The following is a 25,498-nucleotide window of genomic DNA, read 5'->3' as shown; positions in this document are numbered from 1 at the left end:
CCAAAGAAAAATAAAGGTACAGTGGATTCTGTTTTTATACGGTTTTTTTATGTGGTTTTGAAATAGTGCGGTTTTTAAAAAAATTAAAAAATTCATGTCGACCTATCGGGAATTGTATAAACAAGATTCTAAACCAGCTAAGTAAAAACTCATCACAGATTACATCAGAAATGCTAACCCTATACCTAAGTATGGAACCACCTACATCACCATCTAGATTAGACGTGTACATTTCCTCAAGTGATTTTACGCCAAATCCTAAACGAATACGCAACATGCGGATATTGTCTGATTCTATTTCTGACGATGTAAATTTATTTTTCGATTCTGATGTTTCTTAAAGAAAGATATAATTTTCAAAAATACAATTTTTTGTTTATGCGATTTTATTTAATTATTTCAGATTTAGCGGTCTATGGACCGTATCTATAGTTATAATATGGGACCAGTACCCTTTTTTAGGCGATTTTATTACATTATTTCAGATTTATGCGGTTCTTAGCATTTTTGAAACCTATCTATAGTTTTACTATAGAGCTGGTAGCTTTTTTTATGCTGTTTCTTGCGGAACGTATATACCGCATAAAAACAGAATCTACTGTATACTATTTTTAATGAACTATCGACACCTGAATGGCTTCAGTACAACATACACATGCATATAAATTGCTGCATATGGATGATTTGTTTCATACTGCAAATGCGACTCTTTTTATGCCTCCATAGATTTAAAATCAGGATATTGGATATACTGGAATAACTGCATTTACAACTCCTTTCAGAATGATTGTTTTCATTAAAATGCCATTCAGACTGAAAAACGCATCAGCCACTTTCCAGCGTCTTATCGATAAATTTCGCACACTTATCCTAGTACTCACATATTTACATAAAATTAAGATGTTCAAATGAGTTTCGTCAAACTCTTTCAAAATTAAGAGATTACCCAGTTGAAATGAAGTGCCTTGCGCATATTTGGCAAACAGAAAGGTTAAAATCTAAAAGGACGTAATTTTCAAGAGCCCAAATCCAAGAACATTAAAGCAACTAGTTTCGTTTTTGCAAACATACTCTTGGTATCGGTCATTTATTAATAATCTTTGCACTAACATAGAAGACCGCACGATGGAGTTTGTAATCAGAAGAGCAGAATACAATCGATAGCCTTAAGAGATTGCTGGCTTCTCCACCAACACTGGAACAGATGGACGAAACAGTGCCATTTGTCCTCAAAACCGATGCCAGCGATTATGCTTTCGGAACTCTTTTACTGCAGGGAGAGAATGAAGAAGAGCATCCAATTGAGTATGCAAGAACTCTATTGCTTCCGGCAGAGAGAAGTTATTCTAATCCAGAACGTAAAGTTCTTGCAGTTGTGTGGGCCATACAAATGTTTCGTGGATATGTAGAAGGTTCAGAAGTAACTTTAAAAACTTTGATTATCACCATTTGAGAACTTGAGTGGCTTAAATGACTTTTTTAGAGTAAAGACTCCTACTAGACGATGGACTTTACTATATAGCTTGAAATGCATAATTTAAAATTTGATTACAAAAAATTTTTTGGTAGATATGTTGTCTCCCCCACAACGTTCAGAGAATGAAGCTAACATCAGTTCTTTTAATCAGTAATTCAGTCATTTGCCAACGATGATAAAAATGTCCGAAAATATACAAATCGGAAATAAATTATGGTGAATAGCATGCAATTCGTTTGTCGTTTTCGTTTCGAAGAAGATTCAGAAAATAGCCAACTTGTAATATCTAGAAGATCGATAGAAACTGTTTTAAACAAATTGTTGTATTAAATATGGTATTGATTATACCATTAGTCGAATAACCCCACATTATTTTTGGCGTTGGATGCGCGCAAGATTTAAAATTTTGTTACATCCTGCGTTGAGTGCTTAAAATATAAGCCTACGAATATGAAGCCAGCCGGTCTACTTCAAACAATATGAGTATAAAGCTAACAAAGGTGGCAGAGATAGTTTCGTTTCATTTTATCGGTCCCTTACCTTCTACGATCAAAGACAATCGTTAGATATTTGTTATGGAGGGCTTATGCAGTCCATGGGTAAAATTATTATTACTGAAAGATACCTCATCAGAGCTTCAACAACAAACATTTTAAACGAAATTGTTTTAAGAGTGGGTGCCACGTCACATACATGCAAACAACGGATGTCAGATTATTTGAGCTGTAATGAAAAATTTAACTCTCTATTTACTCGGCTATTTCATCCGCAAGCTAATCCCGTTGGGAGGAAAAACAGAGAATTCAAAGATCAACTATAAATATGAGGTGTGTTCAAAAAGTATCGCGAATTTTGAATTTTCGCAGGTTACGTATATTCCAATTTCCATTTTTTGTGGCGATATATTGGTACTCATGTCTCTCACTCATGCCGACGAGTTCGGGCATTTTGAATTTTCAGTTAACTGTTGATAGCTGCTTTGCTTGCACATGTTTCGGCTCGTCTTCGAAACCTATTCAAAAAGATGGATCAAAGAACCTGTATCAAATTTTGTGTGAAAAACGAAATTAAGTGCGCGGATGCATTCTGAATGTTGACTGTGTCATAGGAGAAGCTACTTTGGACCACCGATAAGTACAAAATGTTCTCAGAAGGCCGAGAAGATGTGAACGACGAAAAGCGTGCCGGACGCCCCAGCACTTCAATAACAGACGAAAAAATTGATGAAGTGAAGAAAATGGTATCGGCCAATCGTCGAATCACCGTTAGAGAAGTTGCTGAGGGCCTAGACATATCGATTGGCTCGTGCCATTCGATTTTTTTCAATGATTTGGGCATGAGACGGTTCACTGCAAAATTCGTACCAAAATTGCTCAATTTCGACCAAAAGCAGCATTGCCTGCACATTGCTAATGAGATGTTGGACTCTGTCCGCGACGACCCAAATTTGCTCCAGAGGGTCATAACTGGTGACGAATCGTGGGCTTATGGTTATGACGTGGAAACCAAAGCTCTTGCCACAGGGTAAAACGGTATATAAAGAATATTACCTGCAAGCTATGCGCAATTTGCGCGATGCAATCCGCCAGAAACGCCCGGATTTGTGGAAGAACAAAAATTGGCTCATGAATCACGATAAAGCCCCTGCTCACACATCGTTGCTTGTGCGCGACTTTTTGGCCAGAAACAACACACTAATGATGCCTCAGCCACCGTATTCCCCAGATCTGGCCCCCCTGTGACTTCTTCTTGTTCTTGAAACTGAAGAGGCCCATGAAAGAACGACGCTACGCTACGATTGACGAGATAAAGACGGCATCGAAGGAGGAGCTGAACAAGATAAATAAAAATGATTTTTTGAAGTGCTTCGAAGATTGGAAAAACGTTGGCACAAGTGCATAATATCTCATGGGGATTACTTTGAAGTGGACAAAATAAATAATTTTTGGAAAAACACAAAATTCGCGATACTTTTTGAACACACCTCGTATAAGTTGGTAAAGACCATTCTTCATAGGATGGCTGCTCACTTTTGATAATATTCGCCATGAATATAGCTAAATGTGAAAGCACAAGGTTATCCGCAGCATATCTTATAGTTGGCAGAAAGTTTAGAAGCCCCTTGAAGCACACTATGATCTAAAAGCGGTGATAGAAGCAGAAAATGTCCAGCCAAAAATAACGCAGTATTTAACAAAGCTTGGTAATATATTGAAACTAGCAGCACAAATACAAGAAAAATAGCAGGACAAGAACATTGGTGATAAGATTTTTGTTACAACACACGTAAATAAAGTGAAAAAGTTACACCGAAATTTTCAACACGCAGAGATGGTCCATATCGCATTATAATAAAGGAAAGGGCAGCATGTTACGTTATTGCAACAAATGATAATCCGAATGAGCCTATAGCAAAACATCACGCAACAGTTATGACACTACGAGTATATGAATGGCCTGATGTAGATCCAAAATATCTTTACAGAAAGCGATGACGACCTAAAAATCATGCAAGCACAACCACCAGCACTGACGAACTACAACTTATTCTACACCACAACAAGTACCAGACTCGAAATAACTTCGACAAATCAACTGGAGTTCCACCATAATCACTCCCAGAGCTGACTTTATAATCGAGAGGAATGCTGCAATTTCTAAAGCCTTAAAGGATCCAATATTCTCTGAAATTCTTTTGCCATAGGTTTTTCTTTGCTTAAGTTTGAGTTCAAATTATTGTTAAATGAAGTGTGAGTTTATAATGAGCAGCACCTATCTCTAATTAGAATGTAACTGTACCTTGTTAATATAGATTACTGTTGCATGACTATATAAATATAATTAAATAATTACCCAATTGATCGCTTGAAAACCTAGCACTACAAAATTTCCACATAAAACCCCATATACACAGAACAACACCTCACTAGTTCGCCTTTCTTTTCACGCTCCATTACACACAAAATATTTTTTATTAGTTTGTTTTCAGCTGGAACACAATTTTTTTCATAATATTTTTTTTGATAATTAACGAAACAATATAATTTTGAGGTGACTACCGCTCGTAAATGCATAGGCTCGAAATCACGGTCACGAAACACCAATTGGTCGAAAACATTTTTTCTAATGGTGGCCGCTCTCTAGCAGGCAATGGTAAATAACCACTGTATTTCGGCCTTGAGAAAGCTTCTAATAAAAGGCCTACGTTTTGGAGGCGACGTAAAACTGTAGATCCCTTCATATGTGGAAAGCATCAAGACGACCATCACAAATAGGAGGAGAAGCTCGGTCCAACAACCGAAAAGCGCCAATTATATTATTATATATTAAGATATTTTTTTAATTAATTACTAAACATTTATAAAATCAACTAAATATTTTACCAAAAACCTAATTTTATTTAATCTATTGTTAAATTTAGCTCTGATTCCAACAAAACTCGTCTGCACAAAAGCTCGAGTGTGCGATCTGGAAATATCATAAAAAGTTGCTACAACTCTACAGTTCTTACAGTTTTGAATAAATTTAATGATTATTCTTCCAGTGAAAATTATGTTTACACACTTTGCTTTTCATACAAAAATGGTTGAACAGAAATTCTAGTTACTAGATTTTCAAAACAAAGATATACAGGTATAAGTACTTTTTGGCTTTCAAACACATTTTCCGGGTAATACTTCGAGTCTTGAAGAGAATGATATACTAAATTAAAAAAAAATGTAAAAAAATTTACAGATAGAATTAAGCCCTTAGTATGGTTTATAATATGAAGTCTGAGAAAAGGCCAAAAATAATTTTGAAATCTATTGAACTGTGCCGAACATACCATATGCTTATAACACCACCTTTTATAAATATGCCTAATCAACACTATGTGGTTAAATGTATGCATATATTGGGTTGGCAACTAAGTAATTGTGATTTTTTTTTAAGAAAATCAAAGACAATTTTTTCATGGAACTAAATAACTTTATTCTGTAATGTATTGCCCATTTTGATCAATGACCTTTTGCCATCTTTCAGGCAGCATTATAATCCTACGTTCTGATTTTTTATATCAAAAAACTGAATCAGGTACGATTTCACATCATCATCATTATTGAAATTTTTACCATTGAAGAAGTTTTGTAAAGATCGAAACAAAAAGGAATCAGATGGTTCAAGGTCAGGACTATATGGTGGATGTGGCAAAACATCCCAACCAAGCGCCAATAATTTTTGCCGAGTGGCCAAAGATGTATGTGGCCTTGCATTGTCATGATGGAGTACAATCCTTTTTCGATTTGTCAATTCGGGCCGCTTTTCTTCAACTGCATTGTTTAATTTCGTTAGTTGTTCAATGTGGACATCAGAATTGATCGTTTGGTTGGGTGGTAAGAGTTCAAAGTAGACAATTCTTTTATAATCCCACCAAACTGATAACAAAACATTCTTTTGATGATTATCAGCTTTGGATGTTGTTTGAGTTGGTTCACCTAGCCTGCTCCATGATCTTTTCCGCTTGATATTATTGTAAGCAACCCATTTTTCATCGTCAGTTATCAGTCGTTTTAAAAATGAATCATTTTCATAACGTTTCTTTAGCAAATCGAGGCTGTTAATGCGTTGCATTAAATGCGTTTCTTTCAGTTCGTGAGGAACCCATGTATCGAGTTTTTGAACATAGCCAAGTTGTTTTAAGAGATTTTCAATGCATGTATGTACTGTGACGATCCGAATCAACTTCAACTGGACGACCAGAGCGTTTTTCATCTTTGAGTGAAAAATCACCAGAACGAAATTTGAAAAACCAATTTTGAAACTGCCGTTCTTTTAAGGCTTAGTCACTATAAACAGTACATAACTTCTTATGAGCTTGCGATGCGGAAATAAAAAAGCAAAATATGTCGAAAATGTTCCTTTTGATTTTCCAATTTTCGACGAACGCCAAACGAAAACTACTCAACCGATCAAACAACTTTTTTTACTGATTGACAGCTGAGTTGCCACCTATCAAATAACAAAATGTGTTTTACATTTGTACTGCGACTGCAAACCTAAAAATTCAACTGAAGCCATCTATGAGTGAAATCCGCAATTACTTAGTTGTCAACCCAATATAAGTACACTCTGACAGCTCGAGCTCACCTTTATATACATACTATATATATATTGGTAATCAGGGTTAATGATTACAGTTGGACGTAAGAGAAACCGAGAGATGGCTGATACCATCTGCGACTTGTTAATTGTGATAATAAACGCTTACGGAGAAACTATGCTTTTAAGTGAAAGTAAAGTGTAAAAATATGTAACAAAGGTATGCTTAGAAGATTTATGTATAATATGTAATATACCTATATATGTAAGTCTCAATGTTGGGCTTTTGTTCCATCAGTAGTTCTTAATGAAACTTAAAAAATTGTTTAATCCGATATTATTATTTTATAACGGGTTAGAGTTGAGCGTCCAAATTAAAGGAATAACAAATTTCCCTCAACATTTTGCGTCGCTCTTATAAACATACTAACTACAAGAACGTCGGATTTGCTAATAGCATTTCTCCCGAAATCATGACGGGAGTACCGTTCACCACGGGAGTACGTTCGAATTACATAATAGGGCTGTTGGTCGCATGAAAATATATAATTTGATTTCAGCAAATTTTTTTAAATTCTTTCTTCATCGTGGGAGTCTGGGTCTCTATAAATATAAAGATGTGCTGTCCCATTCAGCCGCTCTTGAGACGTCATACTTGTTAAATATGTTTTGAGTCGACGAAGTAATGGAAATGATTTTGCATTATGGCAAGTTATTATGGGAAGAGCTGCTAGAATAGTTAATAAGTACGTAGGGTATGGTATAAGAAATTCATGCGTGGAATATATTTTAACGAACCTGCTGAACCAGGACGTGGTAGAGTACTTTTTTAGAGCTATTCGCAGCAGGGATGGATTGTATGACCACCCATCTCTGCAAGAGTTTTAATACAGGATGCGGAAATACATAAGATATAAGGTATACATATTGAGATTGATGATTAAATCTGCTGCGAGAACATCCTGCGGACGAATAAATTACTGGCATGGAAATGGATTCGGAAATGAGCAACACTTCCAACTCAGACGACTGCGGGCTTCTGTAAGAAAACAACTTCGATCTTGAAAATAAAGCAGAAAGCGTTATTATCGTATTAATATTAATTTTAATTTATTTAATTTAAGTAAGCTCAAAAGCGGATTGCCGATGATTATTGTTACATGTCAACATTTGGACTCTCTGGATGTATGTATTGGGTGTTTTTTTAGCTGCGTGTGAGCTATCGACTACGATAGTTTGACAGCCGAGAACGGCAAACTGTGTAGACATTTCTCTTCAGTTTCCATATTGTTCAATTTCTACCAATTTGCAACTACTTTTTACAATAAATCTGGCCGTATAGGGTCAAAGGGGGCTTGAATATTGCAATGAATCGATGGCTAAGAGCGTTGTATGGCGCTTGTTGGAACAAAATGTCGTCGATATATAGCTGATTAACTTTTGGAGACAAAAATCTAGTCAGCATAGCTTGAAAACGCTAGCCATTCTCCGAAACTTCTTCCTCATTTCGAAAGAAATAAGAACTGATGATGCCGCCAGTGCTCTATGAACTTCGAGAACAGATCTTTATTATTTTTTTGGTTTCAAAATAAATTTCCACAATTTGAAAGCGTGGGTTCTTTTTTCAGGTACCTAAATTTTTAGAAACACGGTTGGTGCTCACTGCCGCAAAGAGGACTATAGTAAAATGATTGTAAGCGAGCTCTAACGAAATCGTGACTTTAATATTCTAAGAGATCAGCTTAGCTGCTCTTGGTTCTTGAGGCAGCTATTCCACATTGGAACTCGATAAATTAAATTAAATCAGTGTGCATGATACAAGTAAAACAAACTGCTCAATTGCCTACTTAGTCCAAAGTAGCACTTGTTGGCAAGAGAGATTCTACGTTGAATTTCAAGGCTGACATTGTTATTGGTGTTAATGCTGGTTCCTAAATAAACGTAGTCTTTTACAACCTCGAAATCATAACTGTCAACAGTGAAGTGGGCGCCGATACGCGAGTGTGCCGACTGGTTGTTTGATGAAAGGACGTACTTCGTTTTGTCTTCGTTCACCACCAGACCCATTCGCTTTGCCTCTTTATCCAGTTTGGAGAAGGCAGAACTAACAGCGCGGTTGTTAAGGCCGATGATGTCAATATCATCGGCATACGTCAACAATTGTACGCTTTTATAAAACATTGTGTTTGACCGATTAAGTTCTGCGGCTCGTACGATCCTCATCAGGTTACACGACAGCGAGTCACCCTGTCTGAAACCTCGTTTCGAATCAAACGGCTCGGAGAGGTTTTTTCCAATTCTAGTTTTGTGGTGATATCAAATTCAGACATCGCATATATAGATAACTTCTTTTCGTACTGTCGAATGCAGCTTTGAAGTCGACGAAAAGATGGTGTGTATCGATTCTCCTTTCATGGGTCTTTTTCAAGATTTGGCGTATTGTGAATATTTGGTCGATGGTAGACTTTCCAGGTTTAAAGCCACACTGATAAGGTCCAATCAGTTGGTTGAACCTTATAGGCGATATTTCGAAGACTAATCCCGCGGAACGAGAAGTGTTGCTCCATTACTCGCTTATGCCGGTTTGTTGGTTAGTACTCTCTAAGAGCAGGAGTGGGATTTGAGTGGCGAATCTTCTGGCTGTCCGTTGCGATTGCAGCTTTTGGATGTTGAACATTCTTTGCGTATTTAGATGTACGTTTTTTACTGCACAGAGGCGTGTGCGCTGTTTGGCTGCAACGTGGTAATGATACGAATCGATGTTGGGTCCTCGGATCGTACGTACATCTAAAACACTAGAAGCGTGTCTTCCATCTATCACAACATGATCGATCTGGTTTCGCGTTTTTCGATCAGGAGACAGCCAGGTAGCTTGGTGTATCTTCTTATGCTGGAATCTCCTGCTGCAGACTACCATGTTTCGGACCCCGGACAAGTCGATCACCCTTTGTCCGTTTCCGGATGTTTCGTTGTGCAGGCTGAATTTTCCGACTGTGGGACCAAAAATTCCCTCTTTACCCATCCTGGCGTTGAAGTCGGCAAGAACGAGTTTTATGTCGTGGCGCAGGCAGTGCTCATAGGAACGTTCCAAGCGCTCATAGAAGGAATTTCTGGTCGCATCGTCTTTCTCTTTCGTCAGAGCGTGGGCGCAAATTAGCGAGATGTTAAAAAAACGGGCTTTGATGCGGATTATTGCGAGACACTCGTCCACCGAAGTAAACGACAGCACTTGGTGACGAAGTCTCTGTCCCAAAACAAATCGGATATCGAATTTGTGCTCCTTTACATGGCAGCTGTAGTAGAGCTCGCAAGGTCCTACGCTTTTCTTGCCTTGCCCCGTCCATCGCATTTCTTGAATTGCAGTGATATCTCACGAGGACATCAGCTAGCCGGGCAGAGGCACCTTCCCATTAAGGGATCGGACATTCCAAGTGCATGCCCTCAAATCGTAGTCCTTAGTTCGTTTGGAGGGGTCGTCATCAATGTTGGAAGTTCTCATCCGAGGCTTTGTATATCTTTAAGTGGCGGGTTGCAAACCCAGCGCACAACCAGCTATCCTGGAAATGTACGTACGCTGTATACAAATTTAAATCATGATCACAGAAATCTATCTATATGCGCTAGATTATAATCGATGTAGAAGAAATAACAATTGATTCTAGGATAAGGTAAAGCAAACGATGCCTTACGTTTGGCAAACGACTCAAAAAAGCTCATAGCGCGATAATTCCTGGAAACTGCTCAAGTAACTGAGGATGACCTAATATTAACGAATGTTACATATACATGAATGTACCTAATGTTTTCTCCATACATTCGTCGTATATATTGTACTAATAATACGGTTTTTGGATACGCTTTCTATCGCCATTGCATTTACGCGCACAAATACATACATACATGCAGTTTGTCTAATGGAAGCGTGACCGCCATAACTCAGAAACTATTTGACCAATTCGATTATAACAAATAACATTGATGAGCTTGTAATATTTATTATACGCAATATAGTAACCACCATTAGCTATTGGTTTCACATCTTTTAATCATACTTTGAGTTACTTTCTGCGCAAGTTGTGGAGGCAATCAGCTCCAAATCAGTTGAATTTGCCTTGGTAACTTTTTAACTGACCAAATTTGTTTTCCTTTCAATTTTTGCTTTACTATTCCCCAAACATTTTCAATAGGATTGGCATCAGGTGACTGTGAGGGGCAATCCAACATTTCAATCCCATTTGATGTTTCCACTCTAAACACCTTTGGATTCGATGCTTGGGATTGTCTTCTTGTAAGATGCAATGTTGGTTAGTTCTTCCAAACATATTCGCAGCTAACAATAACAATGCTTTTAGGTAAATTTTATTCATCAAACCTGCATTTAAATTGACGGTAAACACAAATAAACGGCCAAATATTTTTTTGGAGAAGCAGTACCAAACATGAGCCTTAGCTGGATTCGAACAGTTCGTTAAAGTTGTCGTTTATCAGCAGTGCACCAGGACAGGGCACTATTAGCCCAAAAGGTAGTATCGTCAGTGAATATTACAAAAGTCTTTTTTCAATGTGTGATAATGAGCACAGCGGCTTTTTCAATCAATGATACATTAACACCCCTTTACCTTAACACCTCTTCAGCTTCGCACAACGATAAGTCAACGGTGGTTAAAGTGTTTGAGCGCATCATTTGCGACCACCTACAAAGCAAACTATTTGGCTTTAGACGGGCTAAACCAAATGTGGATGCTATTAGAACGGTGGCAAATATAGCGCGCGACGCCATTAGCGGAGGACACACACGTATGGAATTCTGTACAATTATCACGCTAGACGTCAAAAATGCGTTCAATTTGGCGAGGTGGTCCAACATATTGCTGCCCCTAAGAAATCTCCAAGTGCCTGAATATCTAATACGGAGAATTCGAATCTATTTTAGATGATGGTCCAATGACATACAAAGTCACTGGTGGCGTCTCTCAGAGATCAGTCCTTGGACCCTCAGTGTGGAATGCTATGTACGATGGAGTGCTTAGATTAAATTTCTGGATAAAGCAACACTGACGTCCGCCGGAAGTAATGCATAAGTAATTTCGTGAAGGAAGGAGGGACAGAAGAGGAGGAGGGATTGATTTATTGGCCCTCCCATTCGACGCAGTTGACGACGGTCACTGTAAGTACGAAGGCATTTTGAACCGTACCTCACCCATCAAAAGCAAAAAACGACAATGCTTAGGCACAGACAAATCAGTGATCTTCTGAACTTGCTTTGGAGAGGTTTTTACATCCTCTGCGGAAGTCGTCAACGTTTTTTACAGTGTTGCGCTCATTCATTTATGAACGTCTTCAACTGCTTCATAATTTTGCTGCAGATACGCATGACATTTTTGAACCTTTGGGGTGTGTGTATATGGGAACACTATTTCAAATCCTTTTCTCATATGCAGAACTCATTTTGTAAAAACAACGTAAAGAAAAAAATAAATAATTGGCGCGTACACTTCGGTTAGGTGTTTGGCCGAGCTCCTCCTCCTCCTATTTGTGGTGTGCGTCTTGATGTTGTTCCACAAATGGAGGGACCTACAGTTTCAAGCAGATATTTTTATGAGGAGCTTTTTCGTGGCAGAAATACACACTTTGCCATTGCCTGCCGAGAGGGGACCGCTATTAGAAAAATGTTTTTATTAATTTTGCTTTCACCGAGGTTCGAACCAACGACCTCTCTGTGAATTCCGAATGGTAATCACGCACCAACCCATTCGGCTACGGCGTAAAAACAACGTACGCTTTCTAAATTTCTCACAAAACTAACAAATTGCACGACGCGTATTGCGAGAAGGATACGCCTATTTAGCAGCATATAATTTCCACTAGACATACTGTACCTATATATAATATAATAAAAAATGAAGAGTTTTGCGGTTTTGTAAAATATATAATCTATTTAATTTTGTATAGAGTAGGTTCTGTTTTTATGCGGTAGATACGTTCCGCAAGAAACAGCATAAAAAAAAACAGCATAAAAAAAACAGCATAAAAAAGCTACCAGTTCTATAGTAAAACTATAGATACGTTTCAAAAGTGCTAAGAACCGCATGAATCTGAAATAATTAAATAAAATCGCATAAACAAAATATTGTAGTTTTGAAAATTATATCTTTATTTAAGAAACGTCAGAATCGAAAAATAAATTTAAGTCAGAAATAGAATCAGATAATACCCACATGTTGCGCGTTCGTTTAGGATTTGGCGCAAAATCACTTTCGTCACTTGAGGAAATGTACGCGTCTGATCTGGATAGTTATGCAGGCGGTTCCATACTTGTAGGGTTAGCATTTCCGATGTAATCTGTGATGAGTTTTTGCTTAGCTGGTTTAGAATCTTGTTTATATGTACAATTCCCGATAGATCGACATGCATTTTGTAATTTAAAAAAAAAACCGCACTATTTCAAAACCGCATAAAAAAAAGCCGCATAAAGCGTACTTTGTAAATTTAATGCATTAAAATTTCAGCTTGAACAAGCATTTTATTTATGTCACCAGGCATGCGATAAAGTACTGCGGCGACCATATTGGATTTTGTTATTGTAGCAGCATAAACATTTCCCATAAATGTTTGAGGAATGCTGCTAGAGCGTGAGTCCATGGCCGTTTAGAAGTCCGGGTCATTCCAGTAATGTACAACCGACTGTGGCGACCATATTGGTAATAGCTTTCGCCTTTACGCACAGGTGCTCTAATTTCAGTCTGAAATAGGTAAACAATAAAACACTAATGGCCAAAGAGGTTTGCTATCAATGCTGCAATCTTGCAAATTAGAATGGTTGAAAATCAGACCCAAAAATGAAGAAACCAAAAGAAAGTACTATACCACGTTAAGCTTCTCGTAAATTGCTGCTGGAGTGGTTAGAATGTACAATTTAGACCTGCAAGATATGAATGCAACACAAAATATACTTTTATTCTCAGGTCCGCGAAAATTCCATTCTTCATTTGCATTTAATAACTAGTTATAACACTCACTTCGTTATTATTAGGTGCGCAACTAAAGTTTTCGCTGTTTTTTTGATGAAAATACAACTGTATTCTGAAAAAATGGTTACAAGTGATTCATTGAAAGTATTGCCCATCGCTGGCTACTACTTTTTCCCATCTTTCTGGTAAATCTCGTACACCGTCGCTTTAAAACTGTTCATCTTTTGAGGCTATTCACAGATCCAGCCATTTTTTGATGTCTTCATATGAATGGAATTGCTGGACAGCTAGACCATATGCCATCGATCGGAACAGGTGATAATCGGACGGCGCAATATCTGAACAATATGGCGGGTTGAGTAGGATTCCCCATTTCAGTGTTTCCAGGTAGGTTTTAACGGGTTTGGCAACGTGAGGCCGATCGTTGTCATGCTGTAGAATCACGTTTCCATGCCTCTCCGCGTATTGCGGCCGCTTCTCGCGCAGTGATCAGCTCAATCGCATCAATTGAAGTCGATACCGCTCCTCAGTGATGGTTTCGCTTGATTTTAACAGTTCATAATAAATAACACCAACTTGGTCTCACCAAATACATAGCATAACCTTCGCAGCGTGAATATTCGGCCGAGCCGATGACGTAGAAGTATGGCCGGGCAGTTTCCATGACTTTCTTTTCTTGGGATTGTTGTAATGAATCCATTTTTCATCATCCGTTACAATGCGATGAAGAAAACCCTACCTTTTTTGCCGTTGGATCAGTTGTTCACAGGCGAAAAAACGACGTTCAACATCCCTTGGTTTTAACTCATTAGGAACCCAAGTCCCCTGTTTCTGAATCATTCCCAAAGCATGCAATCGCTTGGCAATGGATTGTTGGGTAACTCCTAATATAGAAGCAAGCTCTTCTTGCGTTTGACATGGATCCTCATGGCAGCATCTATTGACAAACAGCGGGAACTTAGTTGCGCACCTAATACAATCACGGCTACTTCTTGTTCATCGCACAAGAGTAAAAAATGAATGCCGATAAAATTGTATGGCCATTTGAGCCTCATTTCTGGTGAAGTGGCTTAGAAAAAATTGTTGGTGGATTTGGAGCAACAATAATCAAAGATTAAGAAATGCCTCTACTCTCTGAAAAAATCTCTATTTGGGTTGGTATTTACTTAGACGATATCATTGACCCTTATTTCTTTGATTTGGCGCCTTCACTTTCATCCGAAAGTGGTCCACTAGGATTGGAGTAATCCTTATTTCTCAGTGTATTTCTCGTAATCGTAGTCAATTTGTGTGCCTCCAAGTTGTTTGAATTGGTAGAAATTTTTACAAGTAGCGAAAAATGTTCAATAAACTACTGGTTTATCCAATAAATATTTATTATACTACTCGATGCTCTTTCCCAATATTTATTCGGTACTCAACACTTCTTACAAATACAAGAATTGTGTGAAGCTATCGAATTTTACTACTTGTTACAGGAACTTGAAACTCAGAAACTCATTTGCTGTGCCCATGTTTTGGAATGAATCTGCGATCTTGCGCTTGTTTGACTTAAACTGTAAAGTATTCCAGTATCGTATTATTTGGTTAGCAATGTAAGTTGGAAAATTCGAGCTACAGAAACAATACATCTGTAGATAGAATAGTATATAGTATCCCAGGTCAAGAATTTTCAATTGATTCAGTTGAATGACAAATCTACATTGTTACTCAGACTTTTCATACAAGTTCGGCCAATCAGCCGTAGCAGAAGATGGAGTCTAATTGTTCTGTTGTAATTCAAATATATTAATTGTATAACCGAAGATATGAACTAAGTGACCAAGATAAATGGCAATGGCTGAAATACTGGAAAATAAAAGGTAGCGAGACAAAATCTGCTCAAGTTACCTTTACACTCAAACGAAACACTTACAACACTCAATAATGTAATCATATCCCAAAATAAAAAAATAAAAATATCTTGGCATGCACCTCGATAGCAAAATCACATGGAAAACGCATATTTTCACCACACGCAAAGCGCCTAGAATTAAACTCCGGGACATGTCGGTAGAGTACTGCTTGTCTTTCATAAGCGTTTTATTTTCTTGTAATAATTTTATTTTCTTTTGCCCTGCGCCCGGATACGGTTGGTTGGTTGAAGGGGAGATTCACCCTGAATGCAAATAGCGCCTCCACACCATTTTGTTGCCACATCCTAGCTACCAATTTCTTTAGCAGCTATATCCAGTTGCATTATGGTTATATCCAGTCTACGGGGTTTAAGAACTTTATTAGATTGTTGACGTCTAAGCTAGCAAGTTCTTCGACACTCTCGAACAGAGGTTTGCCAAGGGTTAACATTCTCTCCTTTCATAGGGCAGAACATTTACAGAGGAAATGGAAAATCGTTTCCTTTTTCGCTGGTTGTTTACAACTGCGACAGTGTGCATTGTGAGGTATGCCCATTTTGGCTGCTTGTTCTCCACTAGACCAAAAGGCAGTTATGACTACCGTGAGTCTCCAGGCGTCCCGTCGTTTCATTTTTATCAATGTTGACATTTGTTTGAGGTTGTACGAGCGTCTGGTCTCTCCATCTATCATACTTTCCGCGATCCGGAGGTATCTTGAGGAAATTGTATTCTTGATTGCACTTCGTGGCGTGCATACCAATTCACCTGCTTTTTCGCTACCTTCAATATTCCGATGTCCCGGGACTCAGATTAAGGTAATGTTATGGTTTTCAATCAAGGTGGTTAGGCTATTCCTACTTTGTTCCACCAGTTTAGAGGGTTGGAGCTATCCGAAAGAATAGCGATATTGCCCTTAAAAAAAGAGAAATCTTACTAGCTTCCCCAATCCGCCTGGAAGATACTGCGGCATTAGGAAGAATATTCATAGAATTCTTTAACCGTGCAAAATAGCACAATTTTCTCCCCGAAAATTAAAATCCATTAAGAAATGTAAAAACTTCCATATTTGTCGCAAGCATAAATGTAATTATTTTAATTTAGTTCATAACGGTATAACAATTGTCAATACAACTAGTCTTAAGTTTTTGGGTATAACGTTTGACAAAAAGCTAACATTTAAAGAACATTGTTTAGACTTACGAAAGCAACTGGCTGTCAGACTTAGTATAGTTAAATATTTATCATCAAAGCATTGTTTAATTAACCAATCTACTCTTATAAATGTAACCAAAGCTCTTTTACTGTCCAAGATTGATTTTGGTCTCCCGATATATGGCAACTGTGCGAGAAACTTCTATATTCCCCATATCATACGGCCGTTAGCAGGAGCATACGCGCGTTTCCAAAATCTCCGATAAAATTTATATTAGTTGAAGCTGGATTACCGTCAATAGAAGAAAGATTTGATGCATGTCTCCAAAGTTATTTCTGTGCAACAACAACACTTTATATGAAACAGTGTTAACCGAACTTCAGCGGAAAAAAACGCCAAAACGGAAATCAACAATTGGACTTATCATCGACTTGGCTAAAGAACTTGGCATATACTCACCAGTAATCTCAGAAAAAGAAGACTTCCCGCCCTGGCACATAAACAAGTCTTTTTTCATCTTGGAATTAGAAAAATTCAATAAAAGTGACACTAGCCCAATAACCTATCAACGATTATTTTCAGAGCTCACTAACCCTCTACTTGGCGAATGGAACATGATATTTTTTGATGGATCAAAAACTGAGACAAGTACATCCTTCGCAGTCGTGGATTCTTCGGGGAACACTGTCTCAGCAGGCATCCTTCCCCATTTTGCCTCTGTTTACACAGCTGAAGCCACAGCAATCCTGAACGGGCTCATTTCTGTTGAAAACTCAAATCTTAAAACAATTATATGCACGGACAGCAGATCAACAATAGCGTCAATACTGAATATAAGAAATAAAACTTATGTTATTTCCCAAATTCGCAACAAACTGATCGGCAATAACAACAACATAAAATTATGGTGGGTACCAGGCCACGCAGGCATTAAAGGGAACGAAATAGCGGACGAACGAGCTAAATTGGCCGCCATGGAACCGCTCCAAACATATAACACATTTTCGAAAAAAGACTTCAATAAATATGTACTCAATCACCTGTATCAAAAACAATTGGTTACATGGGGATCTACACAGCACCAATACACTACATTTAATCCAAACAGGCTAAAACCCGACTATCCATCTTACTGCCGATGCAATGATGTCAAAATATTTGTTCGGCTACGGCTTGGGCACACGATTGCAAGCCACTCCTATATATTCAACAAAACTAACCGGCCAAACTGCCAGCACTGCCCTACATCACCACTAACATCAATTCATCTTCTCGACAACTGCACACAATTTTCCACAGTAAGGAGCAATATTTTTGGGGACCAAATCCCATCATCACTATTAAAAAATATATGCTACGAAAATATTATAAAAATATCAGATTACTTAGCACAGACCGATTTAAAGAAACTTATTTAACTAATTTACCATAACTTTACCTAGTTTGCCTGTAATTAATTCATAATTCATTTTATAACAAACCATTTTATAACCTATTCTCGTGTTAAAATAATTATATTATTATACCACGTTTGTAAATAAATAAATAAATTAATTAATTAAACTTTAATTATTCCAAAACTAAATGAAAGTCTTGATGCTTATGATGATCTTATGCAGACCGTATAATCTTTTATATCACTTAGTACTTCATGTCCACAGTAGGCTTCGAACTCAGGCCCTACCGAATGGTGTATACATACCTACACACATGTTTTATTATATTCAATATATATGTAATTTGTGGAATGTTTTTTTTTTATCATTTCCTCATATGAAATATGCAAGATTTATACAGGGCGTATGACAACATTTTCGTATTGTTGCCGTACAACGAGATGACATTTTTTTCGAGAAGAGAAAACACAATTCTTTACCTTTTAGTTACTAGATGGGATATTTCTCTCGTAAATGATGAGCGGTGCAGTAAAACTAAGATCATATTCAAATTCTAGAGGCCGTTTCACATAAGACTTAGTACAAGTTTTTGTTTGTCGATTAGTATAATTTGGCATTTGCGAAATAATGAAATTCGAGAAGTTAATATCCAATTCTTTAAAGGAATGTGTGAATAGAAAAAAAACTTGGCTTGGCTACGAATTGAATTACAATTTCTGCAACATAATCTTTGTGACCTATGCTTTCGATTGATTTGTACGGTATAATTGATTATAGCTGTTAATTATTTAGCCTTTTCAACTCTTTGTTAGGTTACGCAGCTCTTCTGAAAGTTTTAAAATCTTTCACCTTTCACAAACAAAAACAAATAATAAAAGAAGTTACAATAATATCAAAATGTTTGATGAATACATAAATCATTTCTATTACTTCAGTACATTCACATAAAACCCCGTGAATTGAATTAAAATTATGCAACTCTTTAGGTTTCGGTCTGGAAATAGGTACCCATTTCTCGTTTAAATGAATGAAGCAACTGATCCACTGCCTTCGTAATTGATTTCGGAACCTACATGCAATATTCTGTCAGAGATCAACACTTTTTCTCACAAAATTTGTCCAGCATGAACAAGACCGTAACTGTATACATTTGCCTCCGCATCTTAGTTGTGTCTATTGTGTAAACTACCTGGCTACTCGAATAATTGAAAACACTGTAAAGCCATTTTTTTTTACAAAGTTCACTAAATTTCACTTAAAATTATTTACTTTTACTGTTTAACTTGCACTGCTGCTTCTACAACTATATATGTATGTAGGTATGTAGGTACGTACGCCTAAAGAGTTTGTGCCTAAAACGCATGTGTTGCCAATTAAAATCTTTTCTCAAAATAAACGCTTGTATATATATCTATATGTGCGCACTTACATACATATATGTAATATTATGTAGATTTCCAATGATTCGCGGTCTTTCGCAATTAATGGGCGGAAATTACCCATTCTTTCGCTACCTGCATATTGCAGGTGAATGAGGTTAGAAACCTTTCATGGCCGCCTGCTCTTCTTCCTACATCAAAATTCACCTGCAACTTTCATAACCGCGCCTTTTAGACTTTTACAACCCGCTGCAACCACTCTTACAAAACATTTTTATCTGATACGTTCACACGAGAATTTCTGACAAAAAATGGGCGGAGCTGCATAAAATATTTACACTCAACTGAGCGCCCGTTGGATATCCGTGCAAGCAATGTATTCGCCTTTGCCGTTTTATGAATGGCAATTCGAACGCCCACTTTTCCACCAACAACAACAAATGGTTTAGCTCGTGTTATGAAGCCAACACACATACACTTACGTGAAACCACCACCAACAATAATGAAATCAAATATACAGTTACACTACTATCGCAATCAACTCTTTGGCACAAATAAAAGTGCTATGTGAAAGCCCTTCGCCTTAGTGTTCATCTACATACATACATATGTATGTGGTATATAATCAGATGGATGAGACCTTATTTCGTGATTGAGCTTTGTCGAAACCAACTCTCCGGGTGAGATGTTTCTAAAAGCTCCGAAAAAGCCGAGAGCGCACAGTGTTTTGAGGATTAACAACATTCATTCAAAGTACACTGCACATATTGTGCTACAATATTTTAAGAGCAGTACCAAAAAAATTATATAGAACGAAATTTTAATGTGGAAAAATAAAACTATTTAGGGCGCGTTGGAAGAAAAACGTTACTTCTGATTAAGACATTGCTGCCTTTTCGGGTTCTGAATACTAGGTACATAGATTAACAATTAAGAATTTTACGGAATTCAAACTTTGCCATAAAACATCTCAAAACCGCTTCATCGCTTTCAACCGTCAAATTGACGGGTACGCTTATCTCGTAAAGGGAACAAAATAAGGTAACTTTGTTTTCCTCAGATCTATGTAAATCAGGAAATTTTATCCTTACTGTATATAAAAGTAAGCCGAACATAAAAGTTCTCCTTCCAAGCATCAGACAAACAGGTGGACAAATAGAAGACAACTACAAACGTCTTCTAGAAGCTATAATATTCCATATTATAATAAAACGAAGTTCGGAGTGGACGTCGTTGACCAGATGGCATGCAAATATAGCGTCAAAAACATGATACTATATAGACAGTGTTAGCGGCAGGCTAATCACCTACCCTGTCAGAAACATATACATAGAAATAGATTAACGAAACCAACGCAAGACTGAGTCTTGTCGAGACCCTATGCTCCCGAGTGGAGTGAACAACGAAAAAAAAAAAATAAAAATAAATAAACAGTGCACCAGAGGCACAATATCCGAGGAATTAGATGCAGAAAGAAAGGGGAACATCTGAAAACGATCAGGCGCTTCTTCATCATCTATAATATTACAAGAGCGAATGAGTGGAATACTGCAAAAAAGTGGTACGCGGAAAATGCACAAGCAAAATGGAATATATCTGAAAAAATGTCCTGAACAAGCAAGTTTACCCGTTAGTATTATTATTTTTTCTTCATACTTTAATTCAACGTGAAGGCAAATATTGTGCAATTTGGAGTTAACTTGAATAAGTCGATTGTTTAAAGAAAGTGCGTTTTTTTTATTTACCCTTCAATTTTCGAGTACCACAGAGATAGACATATAAGAAACGTCCGTAAACCTAGTGTTAAATGCTTATGCTAAATGTTAAATGTTTATGCTCTGCTTTTATTTTTATATTACGGAAAGGTGTATATGGCATAGAGAATAAAAAAAAATTAACAAACAGGTAATTTGCAAAATATAATACAGAACTTTAAAGTAAAGTTTCTTTTTATCAGTATTTTGTTTTAACAGCTCTTTTGAGTATAAAATCCACAATTTAGTAAAATGGATTCGATTTCACTCGAGAACCGTACAAAAATAATTAAAATCCAGTACGAAAATGGGGGACCGGTGAACACTGCATTTCGCAAAATTGAAGAGAGTTTACATGAACGGGGCTTTAGGCATTCAATTTTATAATTCTTAATTTTATCCCAGAAAATCCGTAAGATTTTGCTAAAAAAATCTTCTTCTAGTGCCCAAAGAAAATGTGATATTTAGGCATTCGAAAATTTACAAAAATATATAAGTAGTATGCTGAATAGCATGGGTTTTGACACAGAGATACCCACATACTCGTACATATGGTAACAATCGGTCTTTGGCGGTTGATACTATGAATATTGACAATATATGGTTTCAACAAGACTGTGCGACTGTGAAACTACTACCATTAGATGATTGCCCCATGTTTGACCTACTTGGATTGTCACATGGGCATACCCCATTAAGTACACCTTATTTGTACTACATATGTACATAAATTATTATTTTTTATAGGGGATATATACAATATATCCCTAACTTAATTATCACGCTGGCTACTAGGGCCTTCAGTGCTATGTATCATACATAAATTATTTCAGCAAAGGGCAACGAAATTTTAGAAATGATTTTAATTCAAGTTTAACCTATAATTCACTAATCAAACAAATATTGGATTCAGAACACCAACAAGCGCATTTGAATTTGAAACTATGTTTAAGGATTTCCATAGTTTTCTCAAGGCTAAAACTAATTTAAATTAAGTCGCCAGAAGTAATTTAGTTGTTTTTGCCACCTCGGTAACTTGGTATTCGGGAAACAACATGTATGGGAAGTATCCACATTAGCGGCATTGTAACTTTTGAGAGTTCGGTCTGAATACAATTATTATATTTTGATTTTGGGTAAGCGTTTGAAATCCTTGTGTCAATATATTTTTTCTAATGGTAAACATCACAGATTGCAATAATCGCTCCACTGTCTCCTCGCTTTCCATGTGTCAGAGCTTTAAGGCGATGTTATCAAAAATTTATTCTAAGTTACGAAGGGTGGCTTCGTTCGTACAATCGAATCTTGTCACATGGACATAAATATATGTACATACATATGCATATACAAATGAGTTTATAGTTCTGTCCTGAAGTCTGCGCATGGCTGTTATTTGTGTTGGTATCAAAGCCGAGCTCTGTGGTAACAGCAAATTACAGCATCGGAATGGTTGGAAGAGCATTCAAGTATGACGCGCTTTACCGTTCACAACGAGGTGACGCGACAGAACACGACTTCCGACGATCCGCACACGGTACAACGGTCTACATTTCTATGCCGGGAATATATACCTGTACAAAAAGCTTGAGTCGGCCATTCCACAACTACCGCGACATACACCCTTCACAATATTTAGTGATAATTGACATATTATTCAAAGTGGTTGGGCGGCAGTCGCGAACGGATCCGATTTCATAAAGTTTCGACTTCCAAAAAGTGCTAAGTTAAACAAACCTCATTTCAGCCATTTAAAAAAGTAAAACCAATCAAATTCTTTAAATGTGAAAAATACAAAAAAAAAGAAATAAAAGAAAACAGAACATAAAACACAAATCTATTATTTTAATAAGAAAAGCCCATATATGTATATGTATTACACGTAGAAAAGGTGTTTGCAAATCTCAGAATATCAATTATATAAGTGTTTTTACTATTGTTTAAATTTCTGAAGATTGTGTGAAAAACAATTTTCTCTAAATGAGAATGGAAGATCCAAACCTCGCCGAACAGTATGTGCAGGAATTCGTGCTTGATCATCTCGAGGACGGTTCAGCTACTGTTACAGCTATCGGAGTAAAACGTGAGGACCACAGTCCGGCGGCAAGCACGAAAATCGCCTGGACAACAACCACAATAACACCGGAAGAAGAAGAGCCTACCGATCCTCCCGCCATTAAGATGCGAACCTTTCCACAAAGTTGGCATATGGATGAGCGGCGTCTACAACCATTGTCACCGCCACCGGAAATGTATACACACGGCCCTATGGCTGGACAGGCAATACTTGTAAATACGTCCGTTCCCGGTGGAGTACCATCGACACCTCCTGAAACTCCACCGGTCATCAGTTCACCCAGCGGGAGTACATGTGCCCAAACATATGCCACGATTACAAGCACTCCCTACCCAACGCATCGCCAACCTACCGCCAGTGCTGGCCTCACACAAGAAATGATGTGGCTACCAAACTCCATGCGTTCAGATCCACAACCATTGGATTTACGGCCTCTCGCTTGTCCCACACAAGAGGAGGAGTGGGAACGGCAACGTGAATATATGCATGCCTCTGCAGCTGTGGCGGCCGCCAATCATCATCATGGGCATTTGGTGGCGCAATCACAACACCATCCACACCACCATCATTTTCAACCGATTGAACACTTAGCACCTATCAATATGCATACATCTTACCATACTGGTATAGCCGTTAGTGCAGCAGGCATTGGAGGTAGCGGTAATGGGGGTCAAGCGCCATCCAGCGTATCAGGCACCACCTCTGTGGTTCACCTCACTAGACCAATGTCGGTGAGCTCCTCTCGATCTTCGACAAATTCACCACGCACCTGCTCTAGACAGTACAGTACCTCAAGTAACTTAGGTCTTGAAGACTGTATCAGCGATGACCTTCTAACTACACTATCCGTGCGTGAATTGAACAAACACCTGCATGGCCGTCCCCGCGAAGAAGTTGCGCGCCTTAAAGCAAAGCGTCGAACGCTGAAAAATCGTGGGTACGCACAAAACTGCCGCTCAAAACGTTTACTACAACGGCATGAACTGGAGAAATCCAATCATCAATTGAATCAAGATCTGCATCGTTTAAAATTAGAGTTCTCACGTGTATGTCATGAGCGTGATCAACTAAAACAACGTCTGCAAATGCGAATGAGCAGTAGTAGTGGTAGTGTGATTGCTGCGATATCGAATGCTACCGAAGGCGGAAATTCTGGGGTGATCACCGTCGGGCAGTCGAACTTGAACACTGATAGCCAAAATTCGCCAGAGTTCTACCTTTGACGCCAACTAGCTATCGAAGGGCAGCAAGCGGCAGCTGCCACGTCCAGCCACCATCTGCCACATTCCCATCCGCACGGGAATCAGTGGCCAGCGCGATACCCTCAACATCTGCATCAGCAGCCAACTACCAATGTGACAATCTGAATGCGATCAAAGGCTAGAGAGTTTGCTTACTGTGAAGAACACAAAAGTTAGAACATTTCTGTGACGAGAAAAAAATTTAATATGTACATACAACTATGTAAGTGAATAAGGGCGATCATTGCATATTGTTTGACAGATTCTCCCAGCGCTTCGACTGCACCTAATAACAATAAGCATATCCCAGAAATATTGTACATATATATATAAGTAGAGAGGATGTATTAACTCTTCTTACATCCATAGAGTTTGTAAATGTATTTAAAACTACTAATATCAAATATTGTTTAATCGGATCAGTTCCTCTGTTCAAGGTGTAAGCAATGTCTTTTGGCTTAAGTTAAGCGAAAAGTAGTCGCAAAATACTTGTTCGGTTAAAGTATATGTTTTTTTTTTACTCGAACGCGATTATTTAAAAAATAATAATTTTTAGATAAACTCATTCATAATGTTTGACAATAAAGTAATAAATGTTGTGTTTAGCTCTTAGCTTCATATATGATAGTGTATAACACACAGTATGAGTGTACCAAGGGTATAATCAACAATGTGCTGGAGTCGATTTTCAAATGAAATCTGAAATATCCTTATAAATGCTAATTTAAATTATCGATTATGAATAGTGCTGGTACCACGCCTACTATTTTTGTATTAAGTTTGAAAAACGTATTATTTACAGTTAGTTAGACGTTAATTAATAAAAAAAAAACATAGAAGGTGTTTCGTGGATTTTTATTCAAAATTAAAGATTTCGTGTATTTTGTTTTATGTTAAAAAAAAAATTCGAGGCTTAATCTGTACAATTTTCTTAGTCTTGCAAAACTCTTGCACGGTGCATGGGGGAGGAATACCAAGCTTTTACATTCCATGCAATGGCACAACAAAAAACTGCAAGCGAAAAGATATTTGTAATACCTGTAAAGTAAGCAACAGCGAAAACCAAGTTTATCTTCA

The 25,498-nt window shown here is 37.6% G+C and overlaps 1 protein-coding gene across 1 annotated transcript; it reads left to right on the top strand.

Moving 5' to 3' along the window:
• Positions 1–22,832: 22,832 nt before the first annotated feature.
• Positions 22,833–25,291, top strand: LOC129247191 (transcription factor MafB). The gene is given in 1 exon segment (XM_054886194.1): positions 22,833–25,291. A coding segment is annotated over 1 exon segment (1,464 nt). The 5' UTR covers positions 22,833–23,083; the 3' UTR covers positions 24,548–25,291.
• Positions 25,292–25,498: the final 207 nt, after the last annotated feature.

This window comes from Anastrepha obliqua, chromosome 5 (assembly GCF_027943255.1).
Source record: "Anastrepha obliqua isolate idAnaObli1 chromosome 5, idAnaObli1_1.0, whole genome shotgun sequence".
NCBI classification, from domain to species: Eukaryota; Metazoa; Arthropoda; class Insecta; order Diptera; family Tephritidae; genus Anastrepha; species Anastrepha obliqua.
The sequence above is the reverse complement of the archived record's forward strand: the minus strand, read 5'-3'. Positions and strand labels throughout refer to the sequence as shown.